Source organism: Paramormyrops kingsleyae, chromosome 22 (genome assembly GCF_048594095.1).
Source record: "Paramormyrops kingsleyae isolate MSU_618 chromosome 22, PKINGS_0.4, whole genome shotgun sequence".
Lineage (NCBI taxonomy): Eukaryota > Metazoa > Chordata > Actinopteri > Osteoglossiformes > Mormyridae > Paramormyrops > Paramormyrops kingsleyae.
In genome coordinates this window covers 5628229-5652933 of record NC_132818.1, presented here as the reverse complement: position 1 = coordinate 5652933, position 24705 = coordinate 5628229, and the positions used below count along the sequence as shown (strand labels likewise).

The following is a 24705-nucleotide window of genomic DNA, read 5'->3' as shown; positions in this document are numbered from 1 at the left end:
CTTTGAAAAACTTGAAGATAAATATTTAAGAAACAAAGGTGTATTTATTAAATATATTTACAAGTTTCTTTGTAAACGTAAATTTAACTGATGTTTTTTTTTACATTGTCAAAGGTAAATATATACACAAAAATATAAACTTTAAATTAATGAAACATTGTACACACACAATTCTCTCCTAGCACAGAAAAAAAATATATATATATATAGTGCCAGATTCACAATTCCATTTTGAAAAGCATTAAAAATTTCAAACTAAAGAAAGACTAATACCACATTTAATTTAACAGTGATCTATGTTTAAATATGTGCATCATTCACAAAATCAGTGAAAGACTGTGGGCTGCAATGCTGATAAACACGATTACTTTAGTGTGATGCCTTGGCATCCGGTAATTCTGATTGGTTTATGCTGAAAAACAATTAGACCTGTTTGGCTGGGAGTCCGTGGAAATCTGCACTACATCAGTTTTTGGAACTTAAAACGCTGCTGCCTTCTTGAAAATGGGGTTTGGAAAATAATATACATAGAGAATAAGGCTTAGTACCAGGCAATGCTCATTAAAAGGAAGAGTTAAAGTCTGTCCTGGGTTCAGGGGCCATCACGGTCCCGGGACTGGCCGTGCCCTGGGTTAAGGGGCCATCACGGTCCCAGGACTGGCCGTGTCCTGGGTTAAGGGGCCATCACGGTCCCGGGACTGGCCGTGTCCTGGGTTTAGGGGCCATCACGGTCCTGGGACTGGCCGTGTCCTGGGTTTAGGGGCCATCACGGTCCCGGGACTGCCTGTGTCCTGGGTTAAGGGGCCATCACGGTCCCGGGACTGGCCGTGTCCTGGGTTAAGGGGCCATCACGGTCCCGGGACTGGCAGTGTCCTGGGTTAAGGGGCCATCACGGTCCCGGGACTGGCCGTGTCCTGGGTTTAGGGGCCATCACGGTCCCGGGACTGGCCGTGTCCTGGGTTAAGGGGCCATCACGGTCCCGGGACTGGCCGTGTCCTGTTACCTGAGGCTAATCCTCCCCCAGGCTCCTGGACACTCAGTCTCTGGAAACGGTGCTGAGCGCCCTCCGCTTACGAGCCGTTACCAGGTCATAGAAGGGGTCCTTGGAAGTACTTGCTCTGTCGGGTCACATGACATGATTATCAGCTGGGTTCCAACATGAAGGATCAATCACAACTTTCCATTATTTCAGTTTGGATTTCTGATGATAAACGTTGCACAACTACTCCGAGGGAGAAACAAAAACATTGTGTTTATGACTTCAGGGTGGCGGGCAGTCACCTGATGGACGCGATCCAATCATCTCGCTCCTCGGCGGTGCTGGCGCATAATCGGTAAGAGTGGTGCTTCCCCTCAACCACTCGGCCATCAGTCTCCGTCTTACAAGCCTTGATCTTCTGCCCTTTTTGTATGGGATTGTAGATCTCCAAGCAGAACTGAAAACAACACGCATCTTAGTCCGCACCTACATATTGCTGATGGTCGAAATCTCTTCAAATGACTCCTGATCGGCCTACCTCATGATATAGGTAATGTGCTGACATTTACTATTGCGCTTTTACTAGCTCATGAAAGTTGTAACTGTAATTCTGAGAAGACCGAAATGCTGAGAACGATAACCACTGGATCATGGAGAATCGGGCGCGGAGGCGGTCAGACACACACCTGTTTCTGGGGGTGGTCCGCATCCCTCACACACAGATTCTCCAAGGGAATAATGCCTCTGGGCTTCTTGTCCTAAGGAAGAAAGTGTGGATTTTGTTCAAAGAGGAGATGGAGGTGCATCGCTTTTTTGTGGCAGTTACTTCACATCATCGTCACACTCAGTTCTGCACGGACTGTTTTGTGTACATAATTTATAAGAAAAACATCAGCATCACAACCATCACCAAAGCCAAAGTGAGGCTCCAGATGTTCAAAATATGCTGCAAAGATGCAGAAGAGGGTTCTGAAGGAAAGCTGTTTGTTCAAGCCGCCCAATCACAGATCGGGACAGGCAGAGCATTTCTTATTGGCTGAGAGTGTCCCACTGCACTGACTGCAAAGAGAAGATCACTGGAAACAGGAATTCTTAGCCAGGGTTTTACCTTCGGAGGTAGTTTGTGTAAAACTATATTACAGCAAGTGGACACTAATGAAGTAATTAGGCCAATAGAGGAAAAGCAGAATTCAGTCAGAACCGCAGCACTAGAAGAGAAAAACATCTGCAATTTTGAGTATTTCGCTATAACTTAGAGCAACACGATTCAGTGCAATCGCCAACCACCTCCAGCACGCAAAATGATGCAATCACAAGTACTGCTCTTAGAAGACGTTACATATCTGAATTATATAGGCTAAACCACAAGATATAAATCTATGTTCGTCATCGGTGAAGACGGAAAGGCCAGATCAGACGGGCTGAATGGTGTATGAAACTCTTGTGAAGATGAGCGGCAGTGAGTGTGAAAACAAGGTGGCTGGAAGCATGGAGGAAAGCGGACGGTGCAAAGAAAGAGCGGAAGATCCCGAGAGAAGCTAGCGGGGGGGGGGGGCAGGTGACAACACGCCTGCTGACTCATCCTGGGGCTCGTTGGCGTGCAGCAGATTATCAGGGAAAACCCCGAGAGTTTTGGGGTGACCCAAAGACTGCCACCCAAACAGCTAAGTGAACCCAGCACCGGGAGGGCTGGGGGGGAGGGGGGGTAGCCCCCCTAAATGACTGTCTATAATCAACCAAAGATGCTAATAGACCAGCCTGTTGAAGCGTCACTTAAAAATGAATGAATTCAAGCACATTTGAAAGAACAGATGTGCCGGATGACTAAGACGTATCGTGCGAGTGCCGTTGCCGTGTCTTTGGCTGCCTGTGGCGTGCCACTGCCCAGCCTGAATGGGTCATGTTTTGAGTTTATCTATGTTTGGTTTTCTATCAACATTTTTAATTGCCTGTTTACAACAATGGTGTACATAGCCCTCCCCTTGTCTTAGGCCTGCCTGTCAGATTTGTTCTGGCCCCGACACGGGCTGAACAGGAGGCTGATAGTAACTGCTGAAGTGCTATTATTCTAAAATGTCAAAAAACATGCATGCAGTGAAAGGGCGGGAAAGGCTGCCTTTCTGAGTCATGTTAATCTTTTCAGCCCTGCGTTCAGCAGAAATACCCGTGGCCCCATTCATCAAAAACATAATTTATCTAACAGAGAGGAAATAGATTCAAAGTCATGCAGTAAATAAAGTGACATGTGTCCTGTGGAGACCAGCGAGTCCCTTTGGATCACAGAACCCTTCCGTAACAGTACAGTATTCACTCTGAATCGATTAGTCCTGCCTTTGCGATTAGTCCTGCCTTTGCGATTAGTCCTGCCTTTCCACTACCTGACTGTTTGCCTCAACTTTGTCCCTGAGCTCACTTCCTCCTGCCTTCAATCAACATTACAGTGACTCTACAGTCACCGTGAAATCCAGCCTGGAATGTTTTACAGTGTGAAGCACAGTCAGCTCTTCACCCTGATCCCGCCGCAGAATCTCCGTCAGCAGCCCAGGCTGTGGTGCGGGACCAGCTACTCACCGTGGTGTATCTGAAGTAGTAGAGGCAGCTGTCAGTCAGGATGAACCACCTCCTCTTCCAGGTCTTCACTCTGCCCCCTTCAGAGAGCGGGTGGGAGACCGCAAATTAGCATTCGCATCATGGAGGTGTCTGCAGCAGTCAGGCTGCTCTTTCACTCTATGTTACCACATTCTGGGATATGGTTTATGGTTCTCTTTAAACCAGTGTGTCCCAACCTGGTCCTGTTTGTGTCTCTTATTAGCTCTTTCAAGTAATGGAGACAACGTCTTAGAAAATGAGTCACGTTACTCTGTCCACGTCTCACCCATCTTAAGCAGCCAGCCTTCTCGGTCGGGGTTGAAGAAGGTGTGAGTGAGGTCATTCCCATCATCCTCTGGGATTTTGAAAGGTTCACTCTGGATGCTGTCGTATAGTTTCTGTAGGTTTGGGCCAAAAAGGAGACGCAGAGTTACTTCATGCGTTTTTTTTTTTTTTTGTTTTTTTATATGGGATATGCCTGGACCTGGTCTACATTGTGACATATGGCGTAAGTAGGTGAGGGGTGGAGTCTGTGGGAGCCACGCCCCCTGCAGTTACCGTCAGAAGCTCGTCGGGCAGGTCCTCGCCATTATTGATGCCGCGGTTCATGGCAAAGAAGCGCTCCAGCGTGGTCTTATCTTTCACGTTAGGGTTGTGCAGGCTGGTGTTCAGCATGATGATAGCGAAGGAGAGTATGTAGCAGGTGTCTGCGAGGGGAACAAGGGGAGCGGATGTGGGCACGGCGCCACCATCGCCACCCCCCCCAAAGAGCTGCTGCTCTGATTCACCCCCAGCACCAAGCCCCCCGAAACCCGGCCTGAATGCGACAGACGTACCTGTGGACTGGAAGACGGTGGAGTTGCAGTTGCAGTAGCGAGTGGCAAAGGCCTCCATCATGCGGTCAATCTTCTGGGCTTCTCCAGGGAGCCGGAAGCTCCACAGAAACTGGCTGGGGGGGGGGGGGGAAGGGGGGGTGCATCAGGCAAGATGGAGTCACACTTTTATCTCCATCCATCCTCAGAAAGCCTACCCGGTACAGGTTAGCAGTAACCCATCCCAGTCAGCGTCTGGCTGAAGGCTGGGGAACATTGTGGATGGGATGAGTATCATTACAAGAGATGTTTTAGTTTGACTCTTATCAGGCCATTGATAAGCTCTCTGACCCTCCGCACTGACATACCGGAGTCCCTGAACCAGGTTGAGGTCTGAAAACTCATGGAGATCCACGAAGCAGTTCAGGATCTTGAGATGCATGTCACCCCTGCAAGAGGGGAGACTGACGTGAGCCCTTCTGCAAGGTGTCAGGACAGTCGGGAAGGTCGTTGCGGTGACAGTACCTCTCTCCCAGGAAGTCCCCGATGGCCGTCTTGCTCAGACCTTCCTCTTTGTACAGGAACTCGGCCACGGCCTGAGGGGTGTCCTCCAGAAGGTCGTGTTTTTTGAGGTACTGGATCCCCTGAGGAGAGAGGTGGAGCTTGCTTACATCACACACTACGCACTCATTCGGGACGGTCCGCGCCGCGTTGGTGCCTGAAGTGTCGCTAAGAGTTACCGCACAGCACCAACATTGGGTCAGGCTCAGGCTGAAGCTGAGCTTCATCACCTAACCTTGGTGCCGCTCTCAGGCTCCCAGCATGCCCATCTCTGCTAGCCATGACCACAACCTGTACTGGAGGGATCCTTAGGAGAGTGGGCGGGGCATACTGCTATGTTCGGTGGCCATCTTGGATCGACGTGCATAGCGATTCTGGTACTGCGGCTTTATTCAGCAGCACATAAAGCAGCATATGTAAAATATCCATCCAGCTGAGCTCCGAGAGAGAGAAGCAGCTTTTTTGTGTCTCTGCAGCGAGCCCAGGATGTGGTTTAACCACACCACGAGTCCCTGAGCATCGACATCCGCTCCCCTGTCTCAAAGACTCACCTTCTTGGGGTCCATGTTGAATTTCTTCTTTCCGCACAGAAACTGCTTCTCCCTCATTATGGCCTTACTGCGGAGAGACAGAAGTCACCGCGGTGAGGACAACATCATGGCCATGGACTTGGAAGGCATCGGCCCACAAGGGGGCGCCACTATGGAATCTCCCGGCAACCTGATGTTGATGCATTTGTAACTAACACAACAAGGCTGCACAGCATTTGCCCTCATCAAACATAACAGACTTGAAACACAGGAATGTGAGATGAATCAGAGCTGAAAATTATGATTATTGAGGGTAAAACGCAGTGCAGGCAGAAATTTACAGCAAAGGTTTAGGTCCGTATGTATTTCATATAATCGTAATGTAGTTAAGCACATAATACACATTATGAATACTGTGCAAGTCTGGGATGGTGTTCGGTACTCTTGGGGGGCAGCGAGACTTACTTTTTCTCATCAGAGTCAAAGATCTGGATCTCGTTTATGACGTTGTCGATCTCCAGCCTCAGTTTCTGCAATGCAAACACAGGCAATCGAGGGGCTGCAGCAACAATAGGTTTTGCAAGGTGTTGAGGTCAGTTAACACACAGGAAAAACGTCACATAACGTGAGCTGGGCTGTCACTGCTCAACGACACTTGGATTTCCTGCTTACTAATGACACTTCATGCAGTCCTGGGCTGTGCATAGGAAACGCTGCTTTAGTTTGAGAGTACAGACATCACAATTCACCCCACAAGAACCTGTCAGATTTGATCGCTACCTTAATATCGCCCATGATGTCACTCTTTTGCACGCTGAGGGTTCTGACTGGCTGTATCTTCATGTCTGTGAGGAACATACACACAAACAGACACACACAGTTATAAGGCTTGTAACTTTCACATTTATTTAACTATTAAAACGACTGGTTGTCTTACTGTCTTACTCTCCATCCGGCCACTTTTCACAGTACAGTGATGCTAAATGCTTGATATGGTGCCATGCCATGCATACTGCACTGTTGGCATGGCGCTTCCTGCGGGTATAAGTACACCTCGGCATGGCGCTGCCCACGGGTATAAGTACACCTCGGCATGGCGCTGCCCACGGGTATAAGTACACCTCGGCATGGCGCTGCCAGTGGGTATAAGTACACCTCGGCATGGCGCTGCACGCGGGTATAAGTACACCTTGGCAAGGCGCTGCCCGCTGTTTATAAGTACACCTCGGCAAGGCGCTGCACGCGGGTATAAGTACACCTTGGCAAGGCGCTGCCCGCTGGGTATAAGTACACCTCGGCATGGCGCTGCCAGTGGGTATAAGTACACCTCGGCATGGCGCTGCCCACGGGTATAAGTACACCTCGGCATGGCGCTGCCAGTGGGTATAAGTACACCTCGGCATGGCGCTACCCACGGGTATAAGTACACCTTGGCAAGGCGCTGCCCGATGGGTATAAGTACACCTCGGCAAGGCGCTGCCCGATGGGTATAAGTACACCTCGGCATGGCGCTGCCCGCGGGTATAAGTACACCTCGGCATGCGCTACCCGCGGGTATAAGTACACCTCGGCATGGCGCTGCCCACGGGTATAAGTACACCTCGGCATGGCGCTGCCAGCGGGTATAAGTACACCTCGGCAAGGCGCTGCCCGCTGGGTATAAGTACACCTCGGCAAGGCGCTGCCCGCTGGGTATAAGTACACCTCGGCAAGGCGCTGCACGCGGGTATAAGTACACCTCGGCATGGCGCTGCCCGCTGGGTATAAGTACACCTCGGCAAGGCGCTGCCCGCTGGGTATAAGTACACCTCGGCAAGGCGCTGCACGCGGGTATAAGTACACCTCGGCATGGCGCTGCCAGTGGGTATAAGTACACCTCGGCATGGCGCTACCCACGGGTATAAGTACACCTCGGCAAGGCGCTGCCCAATGGGTATAAGTACACCTCGGCATGGCGCTGCCCGCGGGTATAAGTACACCTCGGCATGCGCTACCCGCGGGTATAAGTACACCTCGGCATGGCGCTGCCCACGGGTATAAGTACACCTCGGCATGGCGCTGCCAGCGGGTATAAGTACACCTCGGCATGGCGCTCCCCGCGGGTATAAGTACACCTCGGCAAGGCGCTGCACGCGGGTATAAGTACACCTCGGCATGGCGCTGCCCGCTGGGTATAAGTACACCTCGGCAAGGCGCTGCACGCGGGTATAAGTACACCTCGGCAAGGCGCTGCACGCGGGTATAAGTACACCTCGCCATGGCGCTGCCCGCTGGGTATAAGTACACCTACATTAACAGAGTCTGTTCAGTTATCAGTTGAAATTAATATTTACATAAAGTGTCTCTGTATGTGGGTTATATATTTATTACATTGTGGGGACCAAATGTTCCCAAAATGTGATTTAAAAAAAAAAAAACAACATGTTATTTTGGCAATGTGGGGACCATTTTTTCAATCCCCACATTGGGAAATTTCAATTTTATAAAAATCTGTGACTCCAATCAAAAAACTAAAAACTCCAAAAGTCTTGTATTTTGTTTGGATGCTCATAGTTAAGGTGGGTGGGGGTTAAGGCTGTTATAGGTGGGATTAGAGGATTCCCCATAGAAATGAATGGATGGTCCCCACAAAGATATGAATATCGGTTTGTGTATTTGTGTGTTTGGAAAGTCCGATAAACTGAGTGTCAAAGACGGTGTCAAGTGGCCTGCGTGGTTTATGTGCACCCCCCTGCCCCCACCTCCCCAGACTTTAGACGGTTAGTGTGACACGACCTAACCATCAGTGCTACAGCCGATACCCAGATGTACTTGAGTCACTGTCGCCACAAGTGTGTGAAACCTGCAGCTTTCTGACGAAAGGCCAAGAACTCAAAGAAATGGAGATGCTATCAGCTGGGCAGGAGCCCAGCGCACTCTGACACTATCAGCCTGCTTACACACCAATCACCCTCGTTAGCCTCCTTCACGCTAAAGCCAGCTCTACTCCATCTGGCCATATATATCTACGCTAAAGACAACTCTACTCCATCTGGCCATATATATCTACTTCTGCTTCTGAAGTCAGTAACAGAACCATTAAACAGGAATGTGATCTTGAACATTTCCTTTTTCAAATGTGCATTTGTACAATGACTATTTCAATTGAAGATCTTCAACTTCGCCACTTAACCTTATCACGTTTTAGTTATGGCCAAAAACACTAGTTAATTCTCAGATCAGCAGGGGTAAGTGATTCTGTTCTAAGACAAGAATAAAATATTTGAAATTCAAGTGTTCCTGTTCCAGTAAAATAGTAACATTCAATTAGAATCATTAAAGAAAGAACGGAAGCTGGCGAGGCACAGAGATGCTTCCCCTTTAAGGTGCATGCAGACAGGTAACTGCTCCGGCTGCAGTCACGCCTCTACCCTGTCCATGTTCATCAACATACCCATCTACCAGCAGCTACCACTCTTTTCCTCTAGGGGGCAGTAAAAATAATGAGGACTGGGGCAATGCTTGAAGTGGCAGTGCGCCCCTTATTATTCAGTACCAGTACGTAGGGCACCTTCCTGGTAGAGAAAACTAAGTGGTACTAGTACCGCATACCAGTTGGTACTGCCCCACTTCAAGCACTGGACTAGGTATGATATCCATTTTGATCTTATACCAAGGTTGGAGTCCTGATTCTGGTACCGGTATCTTTCCCCGTTCTCTCTGGGTACGGTTGCCACTTTCACTCTGAATAAATAATTCGATTCCTGGCGACTTCTGACCGAATGTATGTATGATACAATGTGTAGTGAAATGCGGGATGAACTGCATCCCGCAGACCTATTGGTTCAAAACACAGCACAGCTTCTCAATTTTCAATACAGGTTAAAATCGTCATTGTAGCGTTAGAAATGAAATTTCAAAAGGAAAACATTCTGATAAACAAAACCGATATTAAAGTATCGACCCGCACGTCCCTAACGCGGACTCCTTCACAAATCATGCGAAGTAAAGCGCTCATGCATTTTCTGTACCCAAGTCGCCTATGCGGGTCGCGTTGCGAACTGATTAAGTAATTCTTTGTATATGTGACGTGAATGGACGTGAGTAGAGTAAAAACGCATGGTGATTTCAACATGCAGGTGATGATGAATAACACTTCACAACCTATAAGTACCGGCACTGTGACTGTGACTTATTGAGCTCGTTATCAAAACACTTAATTCCATGTTGAGTGGTGAAGCCTCCAAGCAGCTGGGAAACTGACATTTGAGTATCGGTGATGCTCTGTAGCGTAACTGTATTTCACCGCAAACTATAGTTTAAAACCGAGACAATCATGCGTGAAAACATCATCGCTTTTAAATCGCGAACTGCTCTCCACAGGACATCAGCGAGACCTCGGGCTTCTTCGTTGTCTAGTACACAATGACGCTTTGAAAGTCTCTCCACTGGAAGACGACGGTCCGCATGGCCCGCCAACCAAAATGAATGACAATCATGAAATTTTAAAGAATGGCATTACCTTCTCTCTTTCCCCAGAGGAAGCTGTCTTTCCTTTGAAGCATCCTGACTGCACTGGAATGAAGCAGGGCACCAGATTCACAGTTTGGAGCTCAGAAGATGCTGCACAAACAAAGAGAAGTGTGTGTGTGAGAGTGACAGAGACAGACACAGAGAGAGAGAGAGAGAGAGAGAGAGAGAGAGAGAGAGAGAGAGAGAGAGAGAGAGAGAGAGATGGTACAGCCTCCAGCGAGGGAAGCTGCCGGGACACCGGCTCCCTCACGCCCCGTATCACGCTCTTTGGAAAAGTCACGGGAAATTACTCTTCCATTTTATATTGTTATTGTTTTCTCAGTTCTGTCTTTATAAACATTTGCATTTTACTTTGTATAGTTATCACTCCTATTTTCACATCGAGACGCACAGGTTTAATAACTTTATATAGGGGAGACCGCGGACAATTGAATCGATCTGGTATCTATAGTTGATTAAACGTTTGCACAAAAACTGACTCCGTTCAACAAGCGTTCAAGGATAGGCTACATATTGGGCAGTATGTTGACAAACCCGATTCAGCCATAAACGCTGTCATAAATATGTATCAAAAATATTGCCACAAAACTTGTTTATTCATTGGTTCCTTTAAAAAATTTACCATTGCTACAGTTTAGCTATCATTTACTCGTCAGAATATGTTGTCATCATCGGGCAAAAAAACTTAAATCAGTACTATTCCAGCTGACTGACTTGCAGATTAATTTTGTATCATATAATAATGATAAGGGTTAGGTTTGCACGGCAGCTACTTACCGGAGTGGCAAATAATCTGTCATACAAGATAAATGACTTAGTTCCTCCCCTGGAAATGTCAGAGAAAAGCAAAGACGTGCAGCAGCAGGAAATCTGCTTTTCTAACGAAGGAGGCCGGTCATGACGCGTTCGGCTTCAGACCTCAAACAGCGGAGGCTGAGTCGGTTTGCGCGAGCCCACCTCTCCCCCCCGCACGTGCGCTTCGCTTCCGCCAGGCTGAGCGGTTGAAGCTGGCGCTTTAGATAACTGGCTGATTTTCACCCAGGCCACCTTCCCGGGCACATACTTAAGAAATTCGCTACTGCATTGGGTATCTTATTTGTGTTATTTATGCTGTTTCGAGATTCAAGATTAAAGATTCAAGATTCTTTGTTGTCATTTCCATACATGTCAACCTAGCTGCAGTAAAAACAGTGAGAAAAGTTATTAAAAAGCTGCCAAAATGGGCTGGAAACCATGAGACTTGAGAACGAAGTATTTCATACAGCACGATATAAGTAAAAAACCATTCGGCTCGATCATGTACCTTTCTGTGAAATACACTCACATCCACTACTCACTGCACATGTTCATCATTACTGTGCAATACTTAAATAATGTGCCATAACCCACAGTGCATATCACACTTTATATTTATATATTTAAAAAACCTAGTTATTCTTCCATATGTATATAGCGCTGCAGAACTTTCTGCACTATTTGTTTATTGTGTGTTCTACATACATGTTTGCACTGGAGGAGCTGCTTTTAATCTCATTGTACATGCATGTGTATAGTGACAATAAAAAGGCATTCTATTCATTCTAAAATAGTTAATGATGGTTTAAAGGCAACGTTAAGCGCCCTCTGGTGACCGTGTAGAGACATGGCGATTTTTAAAAAGTTAAGTCTACTATGCGTATTTTAACAGCGGGGTAACGAAAACCTTTTGTTTTCAGGGAAGTTTGTGAATATTTGATGTATGGAGGGAGGCAGGAGATTTTTTAAGTACTGTGTAAATTAGACCAGGGAAATGCTGTCCGCTTCATAATAAGGTTCAGGTTGTCTATATTCCATAACCAATGAATTAGCGTACCAATTTGCCTCTTTTCACACGACATGTCTGGCTCGCAGACGATGCTCATAATGCACCACAATGCATGAGCCTCTTAGGGACGTTTCACAACAGACCATGTCGGAAGAAACAAGAAGGGCGATGAGGCAATAATTGCGTAAATTTGTCAGACTTCAAAATAACTTGAAGTTGAAATAACTTGAAAACCTTAAAAATAACGACAATATCAATAACACCATTAACAACATCAGCAACAACGATGATGACTATGATTAAGTTTCCTAATCGGTAATTTATGAAGTGAGTATGATTGAAACGGGGTACGTATGGTGTCCTGCTGACCATCTGATGGATAGTGGACTACTGACGACTGACAGGACGGAAGCTCAAGCTGACAGAGAGAGAGAGAAAGAGAGAGAGAGATAGAGGGAGATAGAGAGAGGACAGGGTGACACTGCGGAAGAAACTACACCCAGGGAGACAGACTGGGGACGGCTGACATTGTTTCCTCCTCGTTCATAAAGTGCCGGAGTTAAAAGAAAAGAAGCGATGCAAGCCATTAAATGTGTGGTGGTGGGCGACGGGTAAGTTACTTCTTTGTTAATTTTATATTTTATTAATTGAAGCTGGAATGTAAAAAAAAGCTCGCTTAGACACGGTCAATATGCATATTCACGTTATTATTCCGATATAAGCATTAAGTTAAGAAAACAATAGCGGAAAATATGAAAGCTTGTATAAACCCTGATACGCACAGCGTGGAAGGGTTCTGCTTACATTGTTCGGGGTCCGATCCATTTACGGTTAAGTATGGAAAGTTGCAGTTTGCATTTACTCATTTACCTACTGTACGTTTTAATCTGATGCAATTATAGTAACTTGTTTATGGCGCTAAGTACAAGTATCCAAAAATAAATGACAAGTGAGTTTGAAAATGAAGTATGTGGGAGCATTAAGCCAACCACGATCGGAAGTGCTTTAAGGTATAAGTAGCCTAGTAAAAGATCTGCCGGTCTAAATGAACTGGGACTTTACACACAGGGTAAATAGCGGTACCTCTGCATGTAAAATGCGAGTTTTTAAGCCCGGATATCTAAATCGGTATGCAAAAGTAACTACATCGAGTTCGTGGTAACGGGAACAGGAACTTCTGTAAATGACGGCGAGGTACAGGCAGGGATGGAAGTAGGGAGGCGGTAATGGGGAAAGGGCGGCGGGGCGGGGGGTCTTCAGGTGGATAAGGTGAAAGGAAGTTATATGTAAATGTAGGGTTAGGAGCGAAAGGTGCGTTGATTCTGTAGCTAACGAGTTCCTCTTTTTCCTTCCTCTTCTGCTTCTTGGCACCACGTGCTGTGCAGTAGGAGGCAGAGACATGCACTCTCTCGCGGGCAGCGCTGACCCGGCGCTCCGGGGTTAGGCTCAGACGGTAGTAATCAGGCAGAAACTGAACCTAGACATTCACTGCTCTTCTGCTTTTCTCCATCCTTCGTAAGGAAGGGTTCCATGGGGTCAGCATCATCCGAGAGTGTAACTAACCCATCTAAACTAAATTGCTCACTCCATAATTTTAAACCAAGAGTCAGCAGCTGCTTGACCCGGCATTCAGGCAGAAAGCAGCCAGTCGCGTCTCTCGTAACGCGCAGTGTTAAGCGCAGGCGCTGGCCCGGAGCGCGGGCTGATCTGTGAGATATATGCAGAGTGCAAAGCGGTCGCACGTTAGCCACATCCAGCCATGTAAGCAGAAGCACCACCAAAGGGCAGCGCTTACTGGAAGCAATTTAAATTCAAATGATACTTTGGCGATCTCCAGCGTCTCTGCCAGGTTAGTATCTACGAATTTGACATCCTACAGTGGTGTAGCGCATAATGACCGGACAGGAGTTTGGCAACACTCACTGATCGACCAGTTTTTGGGGTCTGATTTGATTTCAACCAAAAATGTAAATGACTTTTATTACGATTATCAGGCACGTCACACCAGGCATGAGGCCATATAGTAAAATAACGGGTTATGAAGCACAACCATCCGATTTTTTTTTTCTGTTACCAATCAGGCACGTACCCAGGTAGCAAAATTAAAAGCTTGAACTCCCCTCGAATTTTGCTTCAGGCCCCCACAAATGTACGAAGCCCCCCCCTCCACGATCATCCAAAATACTGAGGGGGCCTTCCCCCAAGGTCGGGGTTGCCAACCACCATGAAATTTATTTCTGGCTACTGGTCTGCGTCAAATCCACAGATCGCTGTACAGACTTTGTGGCCAGAACTGGGGGCATAGGTACCGGGTGAGATTGAAGGGACAACCACCCCCTCTCCCCAATATTTAATTTGGTTTCATTCCATCCCCCAATAAACAAATGTTTCATATTTTGATTAAGTTGTGCCCCTGCCCCCCAATATCAAACTCTTCCCTATACCACTGGCCAGAACAATATAGCTTTAAATCCCAATATAGCTTTAAAAAGAACTTAATCATAAATGTCATTCTATAAAAATAACAGGTATGAACAATAGAGTTCAAACTCTAACATGCTTTGAGAGAATGTCTCAGATAAGCTACACAATCAAAAGCATAAATAAGAGAACAAGAAGCCAGTCTTCAGCTATTTGGCTCATCGTCTGTTATCTTCCGTCTCTAACTGACACGAGAAGAGATGCAAAATTGCTCTTTTGAGGGTCATGGGACTAAGTCAGCAGGAAACGCACCTCTCAGGAGCTCCAGAGACGCAGCTCAGCTGATTCTGAGCACCAACTGGGCTTTGGGGAACCAGAAGACGGGACCTGTGTGCAGACAAGGGACCTGCCGCTTCGGTTCAAGATGGTCCTGAAAAAAATGACTAACTTGGGATGTTTCTCAATACCAAGAATGCGAGGGTACTATTTGGGGTCTTGGCAAGAGCAGTCTTGCTAACTTACCTCCCAAGAACGAACTTGGGGCGCAATGAATCATGGGATTGCTGTCGTTTGGCGAAGATGCAACTGATGTATCCTTCATATTTGGCGAGTGGCAAGTACAACATCCTGAGATTTTTACTGTCTTCTGTGCTTCTCTTCTTGAGCATGGGATCTGGTCTTCAGCAATGGAAGATGACGTAAAACACATTGCATATTGAGAAACACCCCTAGACACTGACATTCCCAGAAGCACCTGCTTCAGAGGTGCCGTTGTGCCAAAAACTGCCCTCTGCCGGAAGAGTAAAGCATGCAGGTAATGAAAATGGGCTAAATGAGGTTATCTAGTGTTTCCGCTGGCGACGGCTGCATTCACGTTCATGCTGCCGCTCTCATAAAAATGTGCTATGAATAATAATTCAGGAGAAGCTGCACGGAGCGTGTAGAAGTTTATATAAGGTAATAAAGAAGAGGCAGTTCTTTAACGAGAACTGGCTTCCACGTAATGAGCAAAATGTAGTAGAGTCTGCGATCTGTGGCCAGAATTCGTGTCGATCAAGGCAGACGTTTTACTCTGTGCAGAATTTTCTAGTTGCTTAGATCAGCGTTGATGAACCACCACAGCGTTACAGTCAACAGAAAAGTCAGCATCAGAATTTGTTTCTTTTATTTTGGTCTCAGTCTCAGTTTCATACAGGAAAGATGTGAAACCTCAGACCCTGCCTTCTTTCAAAGCCGCGCTCTCTGGAGAACACGAGGTGTTCCTTTAGTCCACTGCTACACTTGCTGATGATAGACACTGAGGAAGGCCGCTCTGGTGCAAACTCTAGACTGACACCTCAGAATCCCCGTCCTCTTCCTGCCTCACTCTTGGACGCAGTTCTCGGGAGCGAGCTCGCCATCTCTGTCCTCGGGTGCTCGCTGGGTGCGCCCTCTGCTGGCAGGAATTTCAGGTGTTGCACCTCGGTAAACACAGTGTGGTTTGCTGGGGAGTAACGGCAATGTGCGCCCATGTGACCGCATTCCTGCCTAAAAAAAAAAACAAAAAAAAAAACGAAGAAGCCGTTTTTTGTTTCTTCTGCCCCAGTAATGGGGAAACAATGTGACTACAGCAATTTGCTCAGCGCAAACATTATTAAAAGATAGGAGAAAATAGGATAAACTAAGACCCAATCTTTTCGGACGTGCAGGGTAAAAAGGCTTTGGTACATATTTATAAATGTGTCCTCTTATTTCAGTGCTGTGGGGAAGACCTGCCTCCTCATCAGCTACACTACCAATGCCTTCCCCGGAGAATACATCCCCACTGTGTGAGTATCGCGTCACTGCCCTCTAGAGGATTCCGAGGGGACAGCAACAACATGCGCTGCATATTCAGACTGAGAACGGCACACTAACGAATTCTGCCAACCGCTCATCTCACCGCTTTGATGTGAAGTGCCCTCCACACAGACTCACTAGTAGGGATATCGCCCCCATTGACAGGGCATTTAACCAAAGAAAGTACATTTATTTTGATGCATGAAATCTTGCGATAAGGACCTTTCTGCAGAATGAGGTTCCACTTCGGGCACAGATGTGATGTGCATGTTTCTTTCAGATTTGACAACTACTCTGCCAATGTCATGGTGGACAGTAAACCCGTCAACCTGGGGCTGTGGGACACAGCAGGCCAGGAGGATTACGACCGTCTGCGGCCCCTGTCCTACCCCCAGACGGTATGAGCCCCCTTGTCCCCAGCCTCTGGCTAAGAGAGCGCCTTGCTAACACGCATCCTTGGTTCAGCTTCTTCATAAAAAATGTTATAATGTTTAATTAGCCATTTATACAGTACAGAATGCTTCTTTTCACCTATACCATCCCACACACACACACACGTAAGTAGTCCATTTATCCAGCACCCCAGAGCATTTCAGTCCAGTAAGGACCTCACTCACGGGCCCAAGGGACACGTGGCTATTCTGCTGGGGTTGGAACCAGCAACCTCCAGCTCTCGGAGAGTCACCCCACCGGCGATTCCTCCCCAGTGTCGAAAACCAACCGACCTCATACAGCCCCCCCCCCCCCCCCCAGGCAGACAAGCCTCTGTTCAGTTGAATTAATTAAGCTATAGCACTCACACGCAGTCACACTCTTTTTAAAATTAATTTCATCTCCTCCCCCGTAATCCAGCAAGCCCCCCCCCCGCCCCCCAAGCCCAACCCCGCTAACCAGGGAGGCCGGATATCAGCCAAATGAGAATCTGAGCAGGGCAGTTACAGGAAGACAGCTGGCAGACTCGTCACAGGGGCTGACGTGTCCCCCCGCCACCCCTCCCCTGCCGTTAACGCATCGCTAACATGTCACTAACGTGTCACTAACATGTACACGTGTGCTTCTTCCAGGACGTTTTCCTGATTTGCTTCTCGCTGGTGAGCCCGGCATCGTACGAGAACGTCAGAGCCAAGGTGAGCATAAGGATGGAGCGCCAAGACGTGTGACTCCCCCCACGGAGCGGACACGGCTGCGGGGAGCTGGGGCGGGGGGCGATGGCTGCCCGTCTCTGATGTATAGATAGCACAGCAGCATTAACGAGGTGACACTGCCTGTGGCATCGCGCCAGCGAGGCACTAACGAAGCGGTAACGAATAGCACCGTGCCCCGGGTGCCACGGAGGGAGGCGCTTTGGCGACTCTCCAGGGTGGTGAGTCATGAGAGATTCCGGCAGGCGGCCGCTGCCAGCCCTGCTCTTTATTTATTCCCCACGTTAAAAATAACCGCGGCATATCTCTGATTAAACTGTAATCCCTGCGTCAGCCCCCAGTCGGCGCTGCAGATTCGCACTACCAGACTGGAAAGTGCTTTTTATCCCCTGTAATTCCTCTGGCTGACACCAGAGGGCCCTATATAGAACACGGGAACATCCGCCATACAGTGTTTTCAACCGCTGATCATAAACTTATGAGCCAGTAAAGAAATGCAGGAGTTACACAAGACGGCTGAGAATCTGCGAGAAAGCGGATCGTCGGAATCGCTTTAGTTCTGAAACCTCAGTAGTGTCCTTTCAGTTTCTAATTAAGTGTAAGAACGGCTCACTGGGCGCAATGTGAGCGGCCTCGTCTTCAAATACCAGCCACAGAAACCCCCCAGTGTTCTTTCCCTTCCCTTTTTACAAAAGTAATTTCATCTTTTCCAGGGAGTCGCCATGGCAACATTCCCCCATATGCAAATGCAATAGTGACAAATGAAAATGTTTCCCTGACACCTTAAAATCTATTTAAAGAACCAGGGGCCCCTTATTTAGAATGGGGGGGGGGGGGATCTCAGCGTGTAAGTGTACATGTAAGCATACAGTACACATACTAGCAAAATTCATGTTTACGTCGGAGCTCGCAAATGCAGCGAAACTGCCAGCTTCGGATATTTAGTATCTTGCAGTGACCCTCCCCGACCACCATGCTGCTCCGTCTGATGGTTTCTCTTTTACATTTGTGAATATTGATTTAAATAGCATACGAGTAGCTCTGCGAGCCCCTCAGCCCTAGAGGCAGTGATGGGTATTGCAGTGAGGCGTTAGAAGCACACAAACTGACATTCCTGGGCACTGGGGACAGTCGGGGGCAGCCAGCTGCAGTGACCACACTGGGACAGTGTCATACCAATCGTACGCACCGGCCTCGCCCGCAGCCATCTCCACCTGGCCAGCGGTAGTGGGGACTGCCAAAATTTAGAAGATGATTTCAGCTCCTTAACTGCTGCGCCACCTGCTGGCCCTTATGTTGCATAGTCATTTGACAGATTTATTTCCCAGGTTCTTCGGTGTGGATTGTGCCTCTGAAAGAAGTCCCTGATGTGAGATTTGAGCCCGTAACCTTTAGTTCAGCAGCCCTGCTGCGTGTGGGTACAGCGCTTGGCAGAGACACCAGGGGGCGCTCAAAGGCACAGGGCACAGGACCCTGCCCCCATGGCTGGGGCATTTTCAGCCTTAATTACATCCATGCATCTTCTAACCGCTTCCCCTTGTCAGGATGACAGGGAGCCTGTCCTAGACTGTGCAGGGGACGTGACTGGGGCAGGGTCACACAAAGACATCTCCCCCCCTCCCCCCCCTTCTCCCTGGGGTGGGGGGCGCCCTCTGCGGGATTCCCAGCCACATTTGTGCCTCCCGCCTTTTTAATTCCTGACAAACTTCTTAATTACTGCTACACTTAAGATTCCAAATATTCCAAGAAAAGGCGTTATCGCTGTGCAAACAGCCGCGGCGACCGGCTCGGACAGGCTCTGTCTGCAGTGCCGTGCACAGGCGGGACCGCGGGGCGCTCGCTCAAAGGCGCCGACTCACAGCATACTGTAGATTTCCACACATCTCAAGTGTGTCTTTCTCCTCCGGGGTGTGAAACATGCTGCTATCGCTAAAGGTCAGCAGGAGCCATTTAAGAGAGATGCAGTCGCGCCTCACAGCTACCAGGCACAGCAGCTGGTGACAGGGCGGCACAGACGGCTCGCCTTCTCGTGTGAATTATACCCGCCGCGCAAACAAGTACCCATAATTCCAAGAGGACGCGAATAATATCTGAGGCAGCAGGGGGTGCAGTGGTTAATGAGCCTGATCTGTAAATGAAAGGTTATGAGTGGGTGGAGGTTTTAAACGATGTAAGAGCAAATTGGATCAAAAGCGTCCACTTAAAAAAACATTAAAAATGTAATCAGCATTGAATGCAGACACAGTGCCTTTCATGCCTGATAAACACAGCAGCCTCAATCGTGTCGAGTGACACATTAACGCGATACACTAAATGAGGGAAGTAATCGCTAACCTACCTTCACCTACAGTGACCCAAAGTACTTGGCTGCAGCCCAGAAGCACGGGTTCGAAGCTCCCTTTCTTTCATCATGATACCATCGCCTGAATGACCTTTACCCTCCTCTCCCCCTAGTGGTACCCAGAGGTACGACACCACTGTCCTTCCACCCCCATCATCCTTGTGGGCACCAAGCTGGACCTCCGGGACGAGAAGGAAACCATCGAGAAGCTGAAGGAGAAGAAGCTGACTCCCATAACGTATCCACAAGGACTAGCTCTGGCCAAAGAGATTGGTAGGCTGCACATTTTATATACGTTTAATTACACATGCTTACATACTGGCCATTCTGGACGTTCTTGACTGAATTTCTGCATATTATTCACAAGTTGTATTTGATTATATTATATTATCAGCTTAATAATGATTAGGGTGCTAGGGTTAGCACACCACAGCTGGGGATCTGCAAAACAACCACGTTTGGTTCCACTGCAGGCTTATAAATGACTAGTTTCAAGTCTGTACCTTCCAATATCAATATTTTGGATGATTTTATTTTACATAAGACTTCTCATGCTCTCTTACATTCTAAGATGCTGCTTAATATCTGACAAAATGCTAGCAGTTTAAGTAAAAGGGGAGTGGTTAAAAAGGGGGTGTGGTTTTTAATGAGTTACTGTAATCCTGCTAATATGCGGGACAGCTGAATTCGTAGCCCTATCCACAGTGAGCACATTAAGCGGGAACGGTTGTTGCGCCTGACATATGACTGTATGAGGTGCATGACTCTCTGCGACTCTCCCTGGCAGACTCTGTGAAGTACCTGGAATGCTCTGCCCTGACGCAGAGGGGGCTGAAGGCCGTCTTTGACGAGGCCATCCGCGCCGTCCTGTGTCCCCAGCCCACCAAAGTTAAGAAGAACTCCTGCCAGCTACTCTGAGGGTGAGTGCAGGCGAGCCTAAGAACGGGTGTAAAAGGCGGCGTCGTGCACCAAGGTCACAGATTCCCTCACACACAGAAATACTCACCCGTTCCAGAAAAAAGTAGAGTACCAGCATTTCGAGGCTGTTCCATGTCACCATGCAGAGTATGCGGTGTAATCCCTACCTTACCTTACCCTGCTTCAAAGTGAGCCTAACGTTTACCTCTCTACCTCTGTGCGACTTCCTAGATCTTCATGAAAACGAATATGGACCAGAAAACGACGGTGAAACCACTAGGTCATCATCACAATTATCATCATCACGATTTGTTTTGTCCCGTTATTGAAATGTTACTATTTAAGTGAAGCTTCCTCTGTGCGCAACAGTGTATGGCTGTATGTTAAGACGATGTTAATACATTTACAGGCGGTCCCCGATGATGTTAATACATTTACAGGCGGTCCCCGATGATGTTAATACATTTACAAGCGCCTGACTTACGGACAACTTGAACTTACGGATGGACTGCCTTAAATCCTGATATATTAATAATTTGGGTCAATAACAGTGAATGCAGGCAGTACTTTGACACTTCTGAAAACATTGCATGGCTTCACCGGTTTGTTGGCTAGAGGTACAGTACGGTACCGTATTTACTTTTTACTGTATAATAATGATAATGATTATAATTATCATTATTATTATGTACTGCGTTTACTTTTCCAACTTACCTACAGATCCGACTTTAAGACAGACTCTGGGAACGGATCTCGCCCATAACCTGGGGATTGCCTGTATACTGGATGTTCTTGAAAGGTCACATAGGAACGTATAAAGGTGTATGTGCCTGAGAGAGACTTACAAAGCTTGCCATATGTGAGAGTGATCCTACACTGACTTATAGAGTTCAGTGTCAGATACCTCTGAGTTGAGACCTCTGTTAATATTGCCTGGATCTGCATTGCATTCACTAATGCAGCCTCTTTACTGGGGAGTGTGTGCACACGTGTGTCTGTGTTTTTAAATAAACGGATCTTCTATTTCGTGCAGCCATTTGATTTTCTTTGTCCACACAGTCCTTCCCGGGGTGGGGTGATAGAAAGTAAACGTGGTCTGGCAGCAGATTGCCACTAGGGGGCGTTTTGCTCTGTGTCGCTCCGCCGCGCTCATGGAATAAGGAGCGGATGAGGATCCCTGCGGCTGCAGCGGCTCCACAGCGAGGCTCAGGTCAATGTGCAGAGGACCTTTCAGACGCAGAAGCGGCCTCGGCCATACAGAGCATGCGTGCTTTAGGTTAGGAAACATTATTACCTCCGTATCTGCCGCTCTATCCCAGGCAGAACTGCTCAATTTGCAGTTTTAACTGCTGCGCCACCTGCTGGCCTTTATCATGCATACTTATTTGGCAGATTTATTTCCCAGGTTCTCTGGTGCAAATTGTGCCTCTGAAAGCAACTCCTCATGTGAGATTTGAACCCGTAATGTTTACATCACCAGCCCGATCCTTAACGCTACCCAGATAAAGGGCAGCAAGTTTTTCATCATCAGTGAACGCAGGGGCTGTGAACAGGAACAGCTGTGCACATGTGTGCTCACATTGGCTGCTGGTGCTTGTTTAATACAAGGCTTCTGATTGGTGAACGATGAGGTCAGGGACATTTACTCGGAGGAAGAGTAGCGATGCCCTCTAAGCCAAACACCCGCCAAAGAATGGATAAATACCAGCATGTTTGAAACCTTCCTTCAAAAAACACTGTCTTCTACACCCAGACCAGACAATAAGCTGTTTACATCAGAGACTGTAATCGAATCTAGACAGATAGATAGTGATTAGTTATGGATCTCAAGGGGAAACTCAGTAGCTTAATACAGAATGATGGCGGATCATTGTTTCACTCCCGGTCCCTACAATGTCTAGCGATGACACTATTATAAGCGCACGGCATTACAAAGCAGTGTAACCAATGCCAGGCTCCACCCCCTCATTTTTCCACCAGAAAATCATACCCCCACCACGTTACTATTTCAATTTGGGCCCTTCCGCTGCTTCCCCCGTCCCAGCCGTGTGCCGCCACAAGTGACGACAGATCGTCACTCTCTGTCACCCTCAGTCACCCTCAGCTCCGTTCCTCTTATCCTCCCACCGAGAGCTTCGCCCTCGAGGCAGCAGGGGTCGTTCAGGATGTGATTATACCACAGAGGAGGGACAGCAGGGGGAAACGAAAGGAGCAGGAAGACTAAGGCCCTTACAGGCTCTCTAGATGGCCAGTGTATCGCAAGCTAAAGGGCAGACCACTCTCAGGGGGAGATTTAAAGATCCGCCTTTGGGTACCAGCTGCACGAACCATGGGATGCAAGGCAGCCGATTAGCAGATTAACACCCCTCTCACATGGTATGCTCCGACCACCAAAAAAAACCCTGTCGCCTCATGTCATCCAGAGGGATCCCTTCCCAAGCAAAGGGTGAGCATCACACAACGTTGGGCTAGACCAAAGGGGCTGTGTTAGATTTACGGGGCACCAACCGCCGAAGTCCCGAGCTCAGCAATTTCATCAACCGATTTTTATACAAATTAGTACTTAGTATAATACTTCACACCACACACACACATTTTATACCTCGTACACAATCATAATCATACAAGAATGAGTAATACGTCAAGCAAGTTTGGCTTCACCACTTGTAGGGACCAAATCAGCCCCGAACTACTAAACACACATGGTACTCCCACAGTACTGGTGGGTAAATGTCCCTACCATCCATACCCAAATCTGTGCCCTTAGAGTATAAAATAATCCACTATGAAAGGGTCCATTTAATACGAAGCAGTAACTGAGAGGTATATTATAATGCCCAATGTGGCTCTTAACAGTCTAAACATTCGAAACTACTGAGTAAAATTCATATTTTGGTGGACCCATTTAATGCAGCAAAAGGGTTTCTCTTTTTGGTAATTTGTCCAAAAAGAACATCTCATCCATTTAGACAACGTTCTGTTATTTTCTATTAGATAATCAGGCCAAGTAATGAAAACAGACTTATGGTATTTCTTTCCATATACCCAGGTAAAGTGGGCCAATGTCAATAGTCTCTCTCACACTGTCTTCCATCATGCCCACGACGACATCAGTCAGTTAGCAATAGTCTGTTTTGTCCCTGCACCAAAGCTCTGCGCCGAACAGCTTTACAGCAATATTCAATGCTAAATTATGAATGTAGGACCCTCTGAACTTCCTTCAAAAGCCCCGGATACGGCATAGGTACATCTACAGTGAGAAGGTACACCTCACATTCGTATTCCTCTGGCCAGGACATGCCTTCCAACTGCCCCCACCTTAGCCCACCCCCTCCCTGGCTCCCAGCTGCCCACAGCCCAGGAAGACACTCCAATAACGAGGAAGTGCTCATGTGTGTCAGCAACCCCCCTCCCCCATGCCAGCCAATGAGCACTGGCCTTTCGCAGCTCAGGTCTTACTGATGAAAAGGCCAGATGCCTGGTTAGGCATAACTGTCACAGACAGGAAGAGCAGGGGTGGCCTGGAGACGCCCTGCCCTCATCAGCCAATGATAACGCAGCATAAGGGCTCCATGCCACTGACCCGTACAGCTACACAGCACATAATGAAACTGCTGTCATTTCCAGTTTATTTGGAAACCTTCAGTTTAAGGTTGATTTAAAAATCAGATAAAATGCATACATTAGAAACCCCCACCCACTAAACAACAGACAAATAAAAGCCCCCCCCCCCAACAGATACACATTACTACAGATTATTCAACAAGCAAACAAGCAATTAGTCAATAAAGACAAAGCAGCATTACTAACGATCCCGTTGGGGTCATGTACTTAAAATAACGAAATGCTACACTACTTAAACTGAAATTTAATTAAATAGTACTCAATACATTTGCTTAAAACTAAAACTTTCAGCTTATTTTCTAAAAATTATATGAGAAATAAAGACAAACGCGCCTGTGAGGCGGGACATCTACAAACAGCATGATCATCATAAAAGCAGAAAGCTTCCTAAAGCCTGCAGGTCAGACAAATGTGTCCATTAACCTCTGCTGTGCCTTTGCACAAGCTGTTGTTTATTATTTAGAACATACTACATATTTACTAAGAAATAAGCAATAGTGAATAGACAGACGGGCAAGAAGAAATGGATTTATTACTACTGCTGTGTTCAAGAACAATCTTCGAAAACCCAGGCTATGGACATGACTATAAAGCACCTGAAATCGAAGTGAACTCTGCGAGGGACCCACAGAGAGAGGGAATGAAGTCTACAAA

The 24705-nt window shown here is 47.4% G+C and overlaps 2 protein-coding genes across 3 annotated transcripts; one reads left to right on the top strand and one right to left on the bottom strand.

The window, feature by feature from the left end:
• Positions 1-24: 24 nt before the first annotated feature.
• LOC111843312 (cytohesin-2-like) lies at positions 25-10902 on the bottom strand. 2 transcript variants are annotated; one of them, XM_023810805.2, is made up of 14 exons: positions 10761-10902; positions 9973-10073; positions 6252-6316; positions 5937-6001; positions 5493-5559; positions 4906-5024; positions 4749-4829; positions 4405-4517; positions 4127-4275; positions 3855-3966; positions 3551-3627; positions 1666-1737; positions 1282-1436; positions 25-1118 (listed from the first exon to the last, which is right to left on the bottom strand). In XM_023810805.2, exons 2-14 carry the CDS (start codon positions 10013-10015, stop codon positions 1037-1039), a joined length of 1200 nt encoding a protein of 399 aa, XP_023666573.1. In that variant the 5' UTR covers positions 10016-10073; positions 10761-10902; the 3' UTR covers positions 25-1036. The 2 variants fall into 2 exon arrangements, with proteins under 2 accessions (XP_023666573.1, XP_023666572.1); XM_023810804.2 differs by lacking the exon at positions 10761-10902 and having other exon boundaries at positions 9973-10100.
• Positions 10903-12239: 1337 nt separating this feature from the next.
• Positions 12240-21459, top strand: rac2 (Rac family small GTPase 2). Its single transcript, XM_023810812.2, has 7 exons — positions 12240-12398; positions 15945-16016; positions 16307-16424; positions 17091-17153; positions 19623-19782; positions 20297-20429; positions 20659-21459. Exons 1-6 carry the CDS (start codon positions 12364-12366, stop codon positions 20425-20427), a joined length of 579 nt encoding a protein of 192 aa, XP_023666580.1. The 5' UTR covers positions 12240-12363; the 3' UTR covers positions 20428-20429; positions 20659-21459.
• Positions 21460-24705: the final 3246 nt, after the last annotated feature.

Bases quoted from the DNA above. Each gene is read 5' to 3' on its own strand.
- LOC111843312 (XM_023810805.2), bottom strand. From the start codon at position 10,015: ATGCTTCAAAGGAAAGACAGCTTCCTCTGGGGAAAGAGAGAAG. The intron at 5,560-5,936 runs GTAAGTCTCGCT...GTCTCTCCGCAG, and splicing joins TTTGACTCTGATGAGAAAAA to TAAGGCCATAATGAGGGAGA. The intron at 1,738-3,550 runs GTGAGTAGCTGG...TTTCTTCCTTAG, and splicing joins ACTACTTCAGATACACCACG to GACAAGAAGCCCAGAGGCAT.
- rac2 (XM_023810812.2), top strand. From the start codon at position 12,364: ATGCAAGCCATTAAATGTGTGGTGGTGGGCGACGG. The intron at 12,399-15,944 runs GTAAGTTACTTC...CTCTTATTTCAG, and splicing joins TGTGTGGTGGTGGGCGACGG to TGCTGTGGGGAAGACCTGCC. The intron at 16,425-17,090 runs GTATGAGCCCCC...TGCTTCTTCCAG, and splicing joins CCCTGTCCTACCCCCAGACG to GACGTTTTCCTGATTTGCTT.